At 42.5% G+C, this 16008-nt stretch overlaps 2 protein-coding genes and 1 non-coding gene across 6 annotated transcripts; 2 read left to right on the top strand and 1 right to left on the bottom strand.

Moving 5' to 3' along the window:
- Positions 1-4510: 4510 nt before the first annotated feature.
- Positions 4511-7668, bottom strand: LOC104583609. Its single transcript, XM_010236309.3, has 3 exons — positions 5863-7668; positions 5650-5768; positions 4511-4954 (listed from the first exon to the last, which is right to left on the bottom strand). Exon 1 carries the CDS (start codon positions 7569-7571, stop codon positions 6957-6959), a length of 615 nt encoding a protein of 204 aa, XP_010234611.1. The 5' UTR covers positions 7572-7668; the 3' UTR covers positions 4511-4954; positions 5650-5768; positions 5863-6956.
- Positions 7669-8967: 1299 nt separating this feature from the next.
- Positions 8968-14170, top strand: LOC100821626 (transcription factor bHLH18). Of its 4 annotated transcripts, none has more exons than XM_024462472.1 (5): positions 8969-9147; positions 9701-12440; positions 12588-13022; positions 13149-13532; positions 13874-14170. In XM_024462472.1, the coding sequence occupies exons 2-5, from the start codon at positions 12405-12407 to the stop codon at positions 13940-13942; spliced, it is 924 nt and encodes a 307-aa protein (XP_024318240.1). In that variant the 5' UTR covers positions 8969-9147; positions 9701-12404; the 3' UTR covers positions 13943-14170. The 4 variants fall into 4 exon arrangements, with proteins under 4 accessions (XP_014755614.1, XP_024318240.1, XP_024318242.1 ...); XM_024462474.1 differs by having other exon boundaries at positions 8969-12222; positions 12378-12440; XM_024462473.1 differs by having other exon boundaries at positions 8969-12222; positions 12289-12440.
- A 1460-nt stretch (positions 14171-15630) lies between these two features.
- Positions 15631-15703, top strand: TRNAR-CCU. Its single transcript has one exon. It is a non-coding gene; the product is annotated as a tRNA-Arg (tRNA).
- Positions 15704-16008: the final 305 nt, after the last annotated feature.

The raw sequence follows: 16008 nt of genomic DNA, 5'->3' as shown, positions 1-16008 counted from the left end.
AACCCTTGCCGGCTCTTGTATTTATACACACACGAGGGATTAGATTACAAGGTAGTTAAAATCTCAACTATAAGCTATTGTCGGATATGCTACAGAGGTTACAAGGATATACATCGAGGGAGATATTCTAGCGTTAGTTTTACACATGGCTCGAGACAGACATACTTCGCCTTATAAACACACCGGCACCATCGGTAGCTAGCTAGGAGTCTAGGACACATCGGCATCAATGACACGCGGAGCAAAAGGATGGCCTGACGGGAGCCAATAGGGCTATGGATGACAATGGGTACCGGATCCCTAAATACCCGACGGGTCTAGACCCGATTAGCATACGGGTCTGGCAAAGAATTAGACCCGCAGGTTTTCAAATGAGAAATTTTTGGACCCGTCGGGTCTGGTAGTGCCAGACACGGCCCCTGATACCCGCATACCCGGTTCACAAATTGGACCTCATATGTCAGTGCACAATGAGTAAGAAAATTTGGCCCAGCCCAATCCATAGGCCCAAGAAAAAACCCTAGCGCCCAAGCCATCTGTACTCCCCACCCCTCAGTCGCCGCCAGGCGCCCAGGCCAGCCGCCAACCCTTCGTTCTCTTCTCGCTTTCATAGTCTCCTTCTCTTCTCACGACCACGCCACGTGCCGGTCACCCCTCCGCCGCCATCCCGCAGGCCGCAACCAACCACCGGTGGCCGGCTCCCGGTGGCCAGTCGCCGTGCCGTCGTATCCTCCAGCCCCACCGAGGCGCCGCCCCTTCACCAAGTCCTCCTGGGCGCATCAAACATGAACTGTTGTTGCGTGTGCTTTTGCGTTGCTGCTCTGTTCTTACTTTGATGGCTCAAAATTGTGTGTTTCTTCTTTGATGGTTGTTCGATGTTGTTGTATGCAGCATGCATGTGCATATATTTGATGTTATTTTGCTGCTACTTTGCTGAGGCTCTTGGACCTGACCCAACGGGTACCCGAGACCTGATCGGGCCGGGTCCGGGTCGCGGGCAGGTGACCGGGTCCGGGTCTGGTATGCCAGAACCGGCTCCGAACCTACCGGATGCCATCCATAAGTAGGGCTCCTGCTTCTTCCTGCTCACTGCTCAGTGCATCCGCGTACCGCTGGTGCTAATTTTCCATGACCTAAGATGGACTGACGTGCCCACGCGACTACAAGATGTGGACAGGGGATACCTCTCCCGCTGCCGCTCTGGCTTAATATCATTCGGCGCGCTGCTCCCACCCCTCCCTCCTCCACCGGCGACACCCTTGCCCACGCGAACAAACAGCGCCACAAGCCCCAGGAATAACTCCTCTGTCCTCACTGGCAACAACTTCTTTCTCATTCACCGGTGGAAGAGCGGGCGGCGATGGGTCGGCATCACGGACGAGGTGGATGCAGAAGCGATGCGAGGAGTCGTGGGAGACCTTGTGCACAGCGACCCGGTGCTGGACCTTGCTGCCGGCCGTTGGATCTAAAGGGATCAATCAAAGAGCAGCACCTTGAATTTTATTTGCAATTGCATCGTGACGAGGGCATCCCTAGTCCTTTGTCATCTTTGCCTAATGATGATCTTGCTGTTCAAGATAAACCCAATGATCTACGCATTGGACCAATTACACGAGCAATTCACCCCATATCACTCCTAGCTGCACCTAATGTTTATATTGATGAGAATTTTATACTGCCTAAGTCTTTGGATCTTTGTGTAATCAGGTTTGAAGCTGAGGCAACCGTGGAGCGTGGATGAGAGGAGGCCGCGTGCGAGGATCATTATGTGCTGTTATACAACATCAAGATATGCGCGAGGGAGGAGAGGGAGGCAGGCGCACCACAAATGAAGATAGAGGATACAAAACACTAGAGGAGCAACTTGTGTGCAAGGGGCAGCCAACGACAAGAATGATCTGCCCACCACAAGTTGAGTACGAGTATGAGGCGCACCAGGACAGCTTACGACGAGCCCGACACGTCTAAGGGGTGCCCGGACCTGCGAGTCCTTGTTTATGCCAAGTCCTATTCGGATTGGTTGTATGAGTTTGAGTCGAACCTAGTTTGAGTCTGAGTCCGTTTGTGTGTTTGGCTTCCCCTCGCCTATATATACAAGGGGTACGTTTAGGATTAGAGTTAGACCACGTTTTAGCTATTTTTGAGACTCTTGTTGATTGCGAGAAGCATTCATCTGGAATCCTATACACCATATTCGTTTCGATAGAGTGTTTGTTATCTACTGAAATTTCGAGCGTAATCTGTCGTTCCACTGAGAATTGGAAGATTGTGGTCGGCGGACTACTGCGCAAGTGTGTGGCGTTGCGAATTTTCATTGGGTTACAAGTTCGTCGTGCGGCGACGGGTGAACAACCGGAAGATTTGTAGAATCATACAAGTTATCCATGTTGCTTCTCTGAAAAGATCGGGCCACCCCATATCACATTGGGTCATCCAGCATTGCGGAACCGGGTCTAGTGCTAAGGTCGCACGAGACTGGGTTGTAAATGATTTTCTTCCGACCAGGTGGATGCAGAAGCGACGTGAGGAGTCGAGCAAGGTGTCCTGAGGTGAACTCTCGAATTGGATGGCCCAAAGATGCGGGCCAAATGGTAACAAAACGTTGGGCAGTTTGGATGGTCCCGCTTGCAAGCCGGAAGCAAAAATGTTAAAGGGATCCATGGACTATTTTCTGTTTCAGTTGGTACACCAATCACCATAAAGGTAAGGACTGAAATGGTGGAAATCACGAGCCTGTCATGAAACCTCAGCTTAAAAATACCTCTTGCAAAAAAAAAAACCCAAGAGGTCATGCATCATTCACGTTCACTTGAGTAAAAACTTAAGGACAGAGGCCTAGAGATTTCGAGGGAACTCTAGTCCTAAAGACCGAGCGATGACATTGCTTGGGAGTGAAAGAATTAGGTTAGAGTCTGGAGGTTATCCTTACCTCGATGTTCGTAAAAACCTGTCCGGTCAGAGCACGAGATGGCAACAAAGGATTCCTCGCTTGGTGTGTTTAGGAAGAACCGTTCGGCCCAAAACACTCGTCTAACAATTCTCTCGTGACTCTCCTAATTTAGGACTAGGTCACGCCCCTCGCGGGTAGACAAAACCGTCTCAAAAAAGGTCGTTGTGACAGCTTTGCGCAATTGTAAGGCCGGCGGACACACCTATTGTTTCATTCTAACCCTCTTGCTTTAGATAGCGTGTGTGCCAAGTGTTATTCGACAACAACAACACATATTTTCCAAAAAGGTTTTGGCATTGATCGCAATGGTTAATTTGGTTTCCATTAAAAAAAAAAGGGCCCCAAATAAATTACGAGCACCACTAGTTTTCATTCTCATTTTAACGGGTTTCTATTTGTTATAAACTAGCATGTTTTGAAAATTACCGTTGCACAAATAATACATGTGCAACACTAGTTTTAGGAATAATAGACAATGAAAAGTTGCACATTTATAAATTTAAGAATGCACACAGTCCTATTTCTTTATTCACCGGATGCACATTTTAAAAATTATAGTTGTACAAATATTATATGTGCAACTCTAATGTTAAGAATTTACCAGCATGTAAGTTTCACATTTATAAGGGTAAGATTGCACACAATTATACTACCATTTTCTTTCAAGATTTTGTTTTATTTTTTTCTTGATGTCGTGAATTATGATTGGCCCATGCTTTTGGAAAAAAGTTCTCGAAATAGTTTATGATGAATAAACTTTGAGTTCTCATTTTTCATTAATTTGTATAAAAAAGCCCAAAATAACGAATGAAGCATTGCTTTGATTTTGGACTCACACATTTCAAAAGTAATAGTTGCACAAATAAAATACGTGCAACTCTAGGGGTAGGAAAAGTGCAACCGAGTTTGTTTCAGGTAATGTGCAAACGAATTAGTTGCATGTTCCTAACACAATTTCCACATGACCTACTAAAAGAGAAAATTCTCATTTGTATAGCTTACAGATGTTGCATTGTCTTCCTAAATATTGTTTTTAGGTCTTTGTTTGATGTTGTTCCACTTTCTTTAAAAATATAATCTAGCGGTTTTCCATAAATATGTTTTTCAGTGATTTTGAAATTAATATTTTGGTTGGATTTTTTAGCCTATTTCGTTCGGCTTCTTTTTTAGTTCTCGAGTCTTTCCTATTGGTCTAAGTTTCAGAATAGATTTATTTTCTGAATCGAAGTTTCAGCCCATTTTCTTGGTAAAAAGAAGGCCAGAACAATCAAATCACAAAGTTCACAAAGAAAAGCCCAGAGTAATGCCAATAAGCTAACACAGTCCGAGTAACAAAAATAAAGAGCCCACACAGCCTGAACAAACACAAAGACTGAACCCACACTAGGTAATAGGCAAACACATGAGGAAGAAGAATAATAGCATGATTTCCCGGAATTCCATCAGAAATTGAGAAATGAGAAACCAATTGGAGACATCGACAACTCAGAGATCAAAACAATACGATTTTCTTAACGGACTTCCGCAAAAAGAATATCTGACTTCATAAAGGAAGCAAGCAACTATAATTTCAGGCCAAACTGGTATTAAGAATCTCAATCATTATTCTCAGGTCATATATGTAATCACTAGTCCAAAAAAAATAATTCTCGTGACTGCGAAAACGTCACTAGAGCGAAGAGTTTGAGCTATCAAACATTTTATACAACTGACAGTCTGACAGTCTGATGTGGATAGCTACTGTATTCTGTGAACAGTTCCATGCAAGATCCTCTTGCACTTTTGTACAAGACTACAGGTTATGAATCTCCTAAAGCATCAAGGTTTGCCAAGTAAGATCTGAGCGCAATTGTGATGATTGACATAGATATCAGGTAGAAAGATCACAAATCATCATTAGCATTTTTCAGAAAATCAGCGCTCTAAAGCCTTCAGGACAGCACCGACGTACATATCGACACCAATAAGGTCAGTCACGCATCTGAAGAAAACATACACGTTTGCCTGCAGCAGCCCAGAAAAAACATCATGACTCTCAAGCATAGCTAAAATCTCCACATTGCAAATACTAGAGAAGAATAAATAAACAAATGATTTAGAATCAAGAGGACCTATGACAGGCTATTAAAGATCCTATGAGAAGATAAACAGTTAAATCCCCACACAGCTCGCTGTACTGATTCAGCTTTCTTCTCCAGCTAGATCAGAAGAAGACAAAGAGCTAAGCTGTGGCTATTTTTCCTTCTTCATATTAAAACCTACCTTTCATTTATGAAACAAGCAGGCTTGATATGCATTACATTGAGAATGGAACGAGAGAATTCATTTTATAGATAGTACCCACTACTATATAAAAAATAGACAAAATTAATTATAATGCTGTAAACAGAAGACAACCAACCAGTGGTAAAATACACAATCTGCAAGCACAAAATGAAGCAAATAAAGTTTTCCTCCAATGTTTCTCCACCATTAAACAATGATGTTCTTATGTCTTCGATTTGTCTCTTGGACAGTCCTCTAAAACTACAGTCACTTCAACACACAAAGTGGTAAATGGTTGCAAGCCATGTCTCAATCCTTGTGAAAATTCTCTATTCTGACTTCTGAGTCAGACAGAAATGTGGTAGCCAGTAATCTGAGTGAACTATCTAAATGAAATGAAATGTTCGGAAAAAAACTTAAAAGGTGTTAATTACCATGTTACTATCGAACAAACTGTCCAAATACTGCAACTGAGAGGATGGCAGAACCCTCTTTATCTCCTTGCGCAACTTCTCCGGGTCGACATCTACCGGACTCCATGATACCAGTGATCCTAACAACAAATTCCAAACGCAAGAGAAAAAAGTGACATTTAGACAGACACTAAAAACTCCAGTTACATATAACACACCATTTCAGACAAGTACCTCGACTTGGGCCCGCTGGGCGTTTCATGAAGCTCACCATGCATATTGGGAGAACGCACTTGTTCATTTCTTCAGCCCATACAACGTACCAGCTTGGATTGAGCATGTTGTCAAGACCACCAGTAGATTGGAGGTCACGTAGCATGTTGTGGGACTGGTTTGATCCGACAGGGATGCCCATTGGCACGCCCTGCAAAATGCGGCACAGCAACACCCATGCTTCACCGCTGTGGTCTGCCTCAGCTATGGCCATGCTAATTGAAATGTAAATTTCAAGTTAGCTCATCGGGTTTCTCTGCTTAAGTGTTGCAAGTTGCAACCGTACACATTCACAAACTGTCTGGCCTTCATTACAGATCAACAACTAAACTGTGTATTTGTCTGACAAATCCAAATGTTGGTAACCATCATCGGACTGAAATTTGGTGATGCACAACTTAACCAAATAGAAGCAGTAACTAGCAACAGTTCCTCCATTCTCATTGAGAAACTCATCATGTTAATTTTGTGAGACGATGCATAAGAAATTGCAGTTCCTGCAGATACTACTGCTGTTTGATTTGTTCAAATCAAGGACTCATCTTGCTCTGCCACTACTGCATACTTGCCAAAACTCTTCTGTTGCAAATCGAAACTGAAGATGCTGCAGCGAAAAACAACTCTATCCTTCTCCCGTACTAGAACAGAAAAGAATCCCAACTTCATTATATTTCGAGGTGAACCAAATCTTGCTAAAATCTTCTTTAAAATTCGCAGTTCTTGCGCATGCTATTACTACTGTTTGGCATTTCCTCAGACCAAGAACTTATCTCATATTATCACCATTACCGTACTCATGAGAAACGTTGCCACTAATTTTTGGTAACAGAGGAATTCTCCTTTCTTGTCGAATAGCATATCAATTTGATTGATTCGTACCCAATTCGGGCTGCGATTTCGCAGTTCTTGAACAATATCACGACCACTCTCCATTTGTTCCAAGAAAATCAAGAACCATTGCGGCAGACCAAGAGAATCAAGAACTCGTGTTGCAGACCAGGAAACACCCTCAATTCTTGCACCAATCGTTGAAGATCCAATCCAAGAGAACGGGCTCACCTAAGATGCGGGAACCGGAGGGGGGAGAGGTGCAGGCCGTGGCCGTACGCGCGGTGGGCCCCGAGAAGCTCCCAGTTGGGGCTCCGGAACAAGCCTGCGCTCGCCATCCTCACGTCCTCCGCGGAGGCGCCGTACCAGCCGAGCTTGACGCCGTTGATCCCCATTTGCCTCTCCATCTCCCGAAAGATGCTCTCCGCGAACTCGCCTGGGACGGAGATCTCCGCTCTGTTGACCGCCGCCATTTCCATGGTCCACCTGCTGACGATGGTGACGGCCTGGTGCTCGCTGACCGTGCAGTTCTCGCTGGCCGCCACCGGGACGCCGGCGGCCAGGCCGGGCGGGAAGAAGGGGGTGCCGCCCTCGTCGAACCAGGCGAGCGGCACGCTGGTGGTTGTGGGCTGGTCCTCCACGTAGCGCCTCTTGTTGGGGAAGTCGTAGACGTGCCAGTGGTCGCCGGCGAGGTGTATCCTAGGGTCGGGACACCCGCGGGCGACGGCGTGCTGGAGGTGGGGGAGCGCGAGCACGGGGACGTCGGTCCACCGGTCGGCGCCGGGCTCCAGGCAGAGCACCCGCGAAGGCACGCCGCTGCCGTTGAGGTTGAACTCCTCCATTTTGTGGCGTCCCTTGCGCGGAGGAGGAGGAGGAGGCTGTTGCTCTCGCCGGAGGAGGAGAGGTATGGGTCGTACCACGGCTCGGGATTCGGGAAGCCTCGGCGATTGGTTTTTTACTGTTTGACCGACCTGGCAACTTTATTTATAGTACAGACCTAAAGGGATAGCTAAATTTTTTTTAAAAAAAAATACAAACGGACTACACTCACCCTTATAACATTTCACTGACCGGCAAATCTCAAGAGATTACCTCCATGATACTGGACGGGAAATCTTTAAAGATTGAAAAAATCATTACATCTCGCTGTTAACGGGTACGTTGAACCTGTGTGGGCTGGTTCCACCACATGAGATCAGACCACCTGAGGTAGGCTCAGTTCACATCTTTTTTTCTCTTTTTTGATAAGGGGGTTGCTAAATCTTAGGGCCGAGCCGATTCGGTGACCGTCTGATTTGTTTCCATTCTGAGACTCGTGCTTCCTGAACTCTCCTCTTGTAGTCAGTGCATGGGCGCTTTGGTTGTGTTGCTCGGAAAATAATCTTAAGAGACACGGCTTCTCCTCCAGGCTGAAAGACCACGTTCCTTGTGACATGTGAGGAATCCACAACATTATAATTATGGTTGTTGTTATTTTCTCACCGCAGATGTTTTTTTCTCACCGTAGATGCTTTGAGATTAATTTTAAACGCTAATCTATCGAAGTGGCATATCATGCACAGGGTCTCTCAAGAGACCGGGTCTTTTAGGATTATTTCCGTGTTGGTGGCCCTTATTTCTTCTTTAGTTGGGCTTTGCAGATCTTTTTTGTGTTGGCTTGTGTTATATTGCACTTATTTTTGTTTGCTTTGGTGGTGCAAGAGGATTTTAGTAGGTTGTTTTTGCTCAGTTAGGGACTTAGAAAGTATAAACTTTATTTTGAGGTCTAGTTCTCATTTTCATTAGTATATGAAAAACATAAAAACAGAGCTCAATAAAATGCAACTCTGTGTGTCGGAATGTGAGTTTGTTTTAGTAATGTGCTTGGACATCCCTAACACAAAATTCCACGTGACCTGCAAAAAAAATCTCGATATATATATATAGTTTACGAATTTTGCATTGTGTTGGCAAATCCAGCTATTTGCCTGTAAACTTCAAACGGATATTTTGTTTGGCCTTTTTAAAACTACTCCTATTTTGTCCGGCTTAGCCCAGTTTTTTTATTAGAATCGGTTTCTTTTTTTCTAGAATCAGTTTTTTTTTTTTGAGAATTTTTTTAGAATCAGTTTGTTGGTAAAAAGTAAGGCCCGACAACAAGGAAATTACAAAAATAAAAAGCCCAAACACAAAGCCCACACGCCACACTGGGCCGCTTCGGTGGTAGCCAGCGAGGGTTTTCTGTGGCTTTGACGACTCGCAAGTCGCCACCTGCATAGCTCAAGCGGAGAAGGTCGTCAGATCATAGAGGAGGAGGCGGAGGAGGTCAGGTGCTAGTGGCGCAGCCCGCAGCCGCATTCACCGGCGGGGGCCTGCGCGATCGGTATGCTTTAGTAGTTTAGTGTGGAGACGTTTAAGTGCAAGGTCGTCAAGTACTTGGTGAGTGCGCTGAAACTCTGTTTTCCTAAATCCCCTTTACACTTCCTTTAGAAATCACCTCAGGGAGCAGCTGGTTATCTCATGCTTGTCCCTACGGATGGCGCCTTGGGACTAGATTTTTGCCTTTCCGGATTTCCTACATGTTCCAATAACATTCCCCTAAATGCGGTCATTATGGCGAATTGGAATAGTGAAAAGAGTTTTATGCTGATAAGTTTTTTTTTTTGAAAAAATTTAAGTTAAAAACTGGTGTCTACTGTCTAGTACAACACATTTTGACGCAATAATTCATCTGAAGATGATATAAATGCTTGCTTCTGTATTACCTGTTACTCATTGGTAGTGCTTTCAGAATTAGTAACTTTTATTTAGGAGACTGGCTCTAGCAGTGGCTCACCATTTAGTGAGAAATATGTCTATGCAAAGTGTATGCTTTATCATTTTAGATTAATCAGTGAAATATTGAGTTTGGTCAATTGCAAGAACAGAAAATGTCAGTAAGTTGTGTTGTTTGTGTAGTTTATTATATTACACGTTTGCTCTGTGCTCACAGGAATTGATTCCATGCTGCCTCCTGCAGCCATCTTCTTCTGGACCTCAAGGGAGGTTTGCATCCAGGTATGATTTCTGGAGATTTATTATCAAAGGACATGGCAGATTAAGATATCTTGCTGAGATATCACTCAGGAGAAATGCATAACATTAACTTTTGTTTTTGTAGATAAGAAACAAATCTTCATCAGAATAAACGGTTCATATTCCTTTGTATTGGGATACGGTTATGTCAATAATATGTGCTTATTGACCCTTTATGCATTAAAATCTGAGAACATAAAATGTGCAATAGCCTGAATTGTTTCTGAAATTTGGTCATTTCCGCTACATTGTTATGTTCCTCTGTTTCTTTTTGTTTAGGGAATGCAAACCACATATGTCATTTATGAACTAAGAGATTAATAAATTGCAATCACTAGATTTGTTGAGCCAGGTCCATTTTTATTTCTTTTAGAGAGTATTAGTGCCTCTTCTTACAAAAGTTGTCTCCAGCTTTTTCCTGTTTTCACTTTCCATCTATATATATGCCAAAATCTGGTTTGCACTTCTGGTTTGTGCTATATATCAATTGGTCTTGTATACAAATAGCACGCTAGCTAATATGTATTGTGGTGGCACAGGGGACATCTTCTTTTTCTGACAAAGAACCGTTAACTGCTTGTTCTTGTGCTTTGGTTTGTTCACTATTATCATGGCACAACGCGGATGGTGGGTGTGCACAATTTCTTTTTCTTTTTTTTTTGTGGGGACGTGGGTGTGTACAAATTGATTAGTTGAATTGGCGTCGCTGACTAACTTCCAAAGCCCAGACGGCTAATGCTAAAAGGTTAATAACTCCCCTGAAAGTTAGTTCCATTTCATAAGCTCTATACAGTATCCGCTGCTCAATTCTAATGTATCTACCTATGTGCTGCGCAATTCCGTCTTACATGATCGTAGCGATGAAATCTTCATCTCAAAGTAAAGGGAGTTGCAGTCATTGAGCACATGGGAGATCGGTCAGTGTCATGGCGTATTATATATTCAGGAGTAAATAATACATGTAGTATGGTGCTACTATGGACGTTGCCAGCAGTCAAGCAGAGCTCTATATAGGCAAGAATTGACATGTTTTTAGTAGTTGCAAGCGTGTGATCCTTTGTCTATATGCTTGAAGGCGTTGTGCATGCCTTATGCTTAATTTGTCTTGGAAATAATTTTGCTCGTCGAATAGGAATTAAGCTTGATTACACGCATTCGCATTGTCATGCATAATAGATGATTACGACATCAGTGTCATCAGGATCCATAAATGAGAACTGGAACCTTTCATGTCTGTCTCCAGGGCAGCGAAATGCACTTTTCTTTCTAATTTTAGTTTGAAGGTGGTATGAAAAAATATGACATTCATCTAGTTGAAGTTAGTTTTGACACCAATTTAAATATGATTTTCCATGTTTCCGGAAGCTACTACTCCCTCCGGCCGGAATTACTTGTCGCAGATTTAGTACAAAATTGTACTAAATCTGCGACAAGTAATTCCTTTGTACTAAATCTGCGACAAGTAATTCCGGCCAGAGGGAGTATTTGTTTTTGTTGGAAGTTGATTCCCCAGATTTGAAATGCCTTCAGTATGTTCCTTTAGTTGGAAGTCAACTGCAGTATGGAAGTTTATTTATAGCCGGTGCTCATCTACTGAAGCGGAAAAGCACTTTGGTCAGTTTTCCCCCCACCCCCCTGCACAGGATGATAATGGGTAATTGTGCAAGATTCCTTCGGTAACTTATATAACTCTGCAAGATTCCTAGTTTAATCACTTGTACAACATACTTTGTGGTAAATAAAGGCTATGTCTGTATATGAACCAGACAGGCATGCAAGGAGACACTGCCATATTTTTAGATAGTGAGACACTATGTCAGAGGTAGTCGTTACATGCAGGCACACATGGTATCTAGATTTCAGGACTTGCATCTAGCTTGCATATCCATAAAGATCTTCCCTGCGCCTCAGAATCAAGTTAATTGTTAGTTAGCTATGCAATAAGACATGTCTATGACAACTTAATTAATTAGATATGATAAAACGTGAATAACAAATACCATGTTGATGTGTTGTTGGATATGTGTACTAGTACTCCACTACATATAGGAGTTCTTTACAATATAGCTTAGGTGAGCATTCAATGAACAAAGTCTAACTCCTAACTGCTAGCATATGGCAGTTTTGCCTCAAAACTATGCATAACACTGCTAGCTAGCTCTGGCTAAGAACTTGTCGAGGGATTAAATAACAGTAGCTTTGACTAACCCGTGCATGCATGTTGATCTTAAAAATATTAGAAAGCAAACAAGCTAGATGCATGCACCAGAGATAAGTCAACCCAGGGCAAGACTTTATGTATGCATACTGTTGCAGAAAAGTAAGCTTCCATAGGATTAGCTAGCTAGGATGTATATAGTGCTTTTAATACATAAGATCGAAAACTGCTGCAGCCTAGCTCCTCGAAAAATTCATCGACAGCATCAAGTCACCAGGAAGGTACATGAAGCTTGTTTCCTAATCCTAGCTAGCTCCCTTACTGATCTCTTCTTCTTGTTCTTTCAGTTTTTTGTGATGACTTTCAGCTAGCTCTTTGCCATGCTAGCTAATGAATTGCGGAGACTTACAATAAATCTCATATTGTTTTGGTCCAGTATTGCATCTGATACTTAGTGCTAATTATGGACTCTTCTAGCAACCAATGGCTCACAGAACTGGTAAGAATTAATCCATATATAATTTTAATTTCCCCAAGCATTGTACTGTATATAGTAGCTCTTCTACTTTAGTTTGCACCTGACATATTTATCTTGCAGACTATATATGCAATTAAAATGCATGGTGCGCGTACATTTGTTGTGTAGGAAAACGTCGAGCTTGTTGAAAATCTTGATTTGGTGGACGAAATTAGCATGCAGCAACTCGCCGAATCCCTTGCTGAGGAGCTCATCCCCCGGGATGATCAACCACACCACAAGTCATTGATGCCATCTCTGGCAGCAGGCATCCCCTTCACCGGCGGCTTCAACAACAGCACCGAGTCCTTTCCAACGGGTGCTAACAGCGTCTTCTCCTTCAGTGACGGCTCATCAGTAAGCTCCCTAAACTTCTCGACGCCACTAGAACCTCCAACCACCGGTGGTAGCTACTATTGCCCGTCGCCATCGTCGGAGAAGAGATTAAGTGGTCGGAGAACGAGCCTGAGCATCCAGGAACATGTGGCCTCTGAGAGGAGGCGCCGGGAGAAGATGCACCACCAGTTCGCGACGCTTGCCTCCATCATCCCCGATATTGCCAAGGTGAGAATGATCTAGATACCGAGAGTGTTAAATGCCATCGGTAATAATTATTATCTGGATGGCTATATATACACACACACACAACATTAGATGTCTAACACTGTCAGGAAATGAGAACTTTCTCAGACAGACAAGGTCTCCCTCCTAGGCAGCGCGATCCAGTACGTGCACAAACTTGAGGAGAAGCTGAAGGCCCTCAAAGAGCACCAGAGCACAGTGAGCACGGCAGAGTCAGCACCAATGTTCGACGTCCACTGCTGCATCGGCAACACAGGTGATGGCAAAGAAGATGACTGCGAGAAAGGTGAGAACTCATCAGTCAGGCCAAAGATAGAGGTAAACGTACGGGGTACGACGGTTCTGCTGCAGATTGCATGCAGGGAGAAGAAGGGGGTGCTGATCATGGTGCTCACGGAGCTGGAGAAGCATGGCTTGTCAATCATGAACACCAGTGTTGTGCCGTTTGGTGACGACGATTTGTCGTCTCTCAACATCATCATCACTGCTGAGGTGAGAACTATGTACACAATTGCATTACATTCTTTTTTCAGCATTACAACTGGATTTTGCAATGTATATTTGCATCAATTAATCGATGCGGGTAACATTTGTAACACCTGTTCTTCTAGAAAACAATTGAAATTATGTATATTGCACTACTTGCTGTAGTTAGTAGAATAGTTGTAATGAGGATGCATTGCTTGTCCATGCATGGCAGATCTTTATTAAAATGTATATAAGTATTTTATTGAATTGGAGTAATAATCAACATGTTAATCCTGTATTGTGTAGTACACACATATTTCAGCGGTTCAATAATAAATTCATCTTTTTCCTTCCTAAAAATGCAGATTGAGAATGGTTCTTGCACTACGGCTGAACTTCTGAAGAACTTAAATTTAGCTATCAGGAATTTCTAGGTGACAATGGAAGTGAAGAAACAATATGTTGATATGTATTTTTGTATAACTGGAAGTACCAATGCGTGATATAGCTAGGTTTGTAGTAGCTCATGTTGCTTAGAAGGAGTGATCGTTATTTGTTTATTTCTTTGAATTGTAAATAGGTGTAACTAAGTAAATAATCTGCACCAATTGTGTTTTCAATTATTTCTAGACAATAATGGATAGGATGCAACTTGCAAACTCTGACCAAGGCCTATAGGTCCCAGATTTCAGGGGGGGAAAAGGCCGCTAGGTCACTGATTATTAAAAAAGGGCCACTAGCTAGGTCATTAGGACTTTTGGGGACATGCATGTACCCGCAGGAACCATGGCCGGATGCAATGTACTCCATACCTACCTTGCTAACCAGGAGGTTGCACCTTCCTGGAACAATCAAGTTATTTAAAAAAAAAATTGAATCAAAGTTGTTTTAGTACTCCTTCATTTGGGTTTGTAAGGCATGCACAGAATCTTAAAATAACTTTGATCAACAATTAGAGTAGTGGCCGGTATGGAGTACATGTGACGTAAACATGATTTCTACTGAGAAACTCTTCAAATTTACAACTATTGTTGAGATTATGTGCTCGTGCTGATCTTACAAACCGGAATTGAGGAAGTACAAACTCCCTCTGACTCCAATTTGCCCAAATATGAATGTATCTATATCTAAAAAACGTCTAGATACATATAGAAAGTCACTTGATATGGGACGGAGAGAGTATATGTTAGGAGTTAATTAATGTCACCAGTACATTGTTCATTAAGTCTGATTAGATGTGTATCAATTAGTTGTGGATGTAACGTGCATCTTCGGCTTTTACCTCGTCACGGTTCTCTTTTTTAATGCATGATATACCCGCCGAGGTATATTCTAGAAAAAAAGTTTTTGGTTAAACGTGATAAGATAACATAAAACTTAGTTAGATGTATATGCCAAATGTGATTAAGAAATACCATGTGAGCTACTACGTTAAGAATTTATAAGCAGTATATTCTACACAATGATCGATAAATAGATATGTATTACTTGTGTAGCAGAGAGTTATGCTCGAGGTCTAGATGTAGGCTATGAATTATTTTGGTCTTAGATAAAGCTTGCTGCTTCTCTTCGCACCGTTCCATATTAATTGGCATGGATTTAGTTGTACTAAATTTGTGCCGATCGGAGGGAGTACTAATAATTGGTTGTGTGCATATATTTAGATGGTGCAAACGCTAATGCAATAAAGTTTTTATTTTCAAAAAGAAATCCCTTAGCAACAAGAAATTTAAGTTTTATTATTTCCATTAAAAATTGGTACTCCCTCTGATTCATAATATGTGTCACCAATTTAGTACAGAGTTGTACTAAATAATCTACACTTATTATGAATCGAAGGAAGTAATAATTAGACTAACTAAATTAGTTTACTTAGCTTAGCACCGGCGCTAAGCATTTTGGTCTTCTTTAGCATCTACGTTCTGTATCATTTAGCACCGGTGTTTTATTTTTGACAGCAACATTTAGCACTGGTGTTAGCTAGTCTCTCTCACCTCAAATGTTTGTTTAAGCATCTAGGACGTTATAAAGCCAGAGACGGTGGCTGTCAACTGGTCGGAAAAATGAAATAAAGAACAAATTAGCATATATATAGGTTTTACAGCACAAGCACATGCAAGCAGCGCCTGTAGCTCAGTGGATAGAGCGTCCGTTTCCTAAGCGGAAGGTCGTAGGTTCGACCCCTACCTGGCGCGATTCTATTTTTCTTTTTCATCCATCTCGTTTGCACGTTACACATATAAGCTAACTATTTGGTGGAATTGGCTTTTCAAATCATTGGCGTAATTCCAAATTGGTGAATTCAGGATATCAATGGAGCAATATTTTACATACATGCCCCGATGCCCACCCTGTGAGTTCGAGGGTGCCCTGGATCTATGGGGCCAAACCTGCGACATGCACATATTATGTGAGCTCGGTGTTAACCATTGACATCCGGAATAATATCTGGGTGTGTGCTTTATAATTCACCGCTCCTTATAAATTTTGTCTATTTGGT

Source organism: Brachypodium distachyon, chromosome 3, assembly GCF_000005505.3.
Source record: "Brachypodium distachyon strain Bd21 chromosome 3, Brachypodium_distachyon_v3.0, whole genome shotgun sequence".
Classification (NCBI taxonomy): domain Eukaryota; kingdom Viridiplantae; phylum Streptophyta; class Magnoliopsida; order Poales; family Poaceae; genus Brachypodium; species Brachypodium distachyon.
Note: the sequence above shows the minus strand (reverse complement) of the source record. Positions and strands in the feature narration are given on the sequence as shown.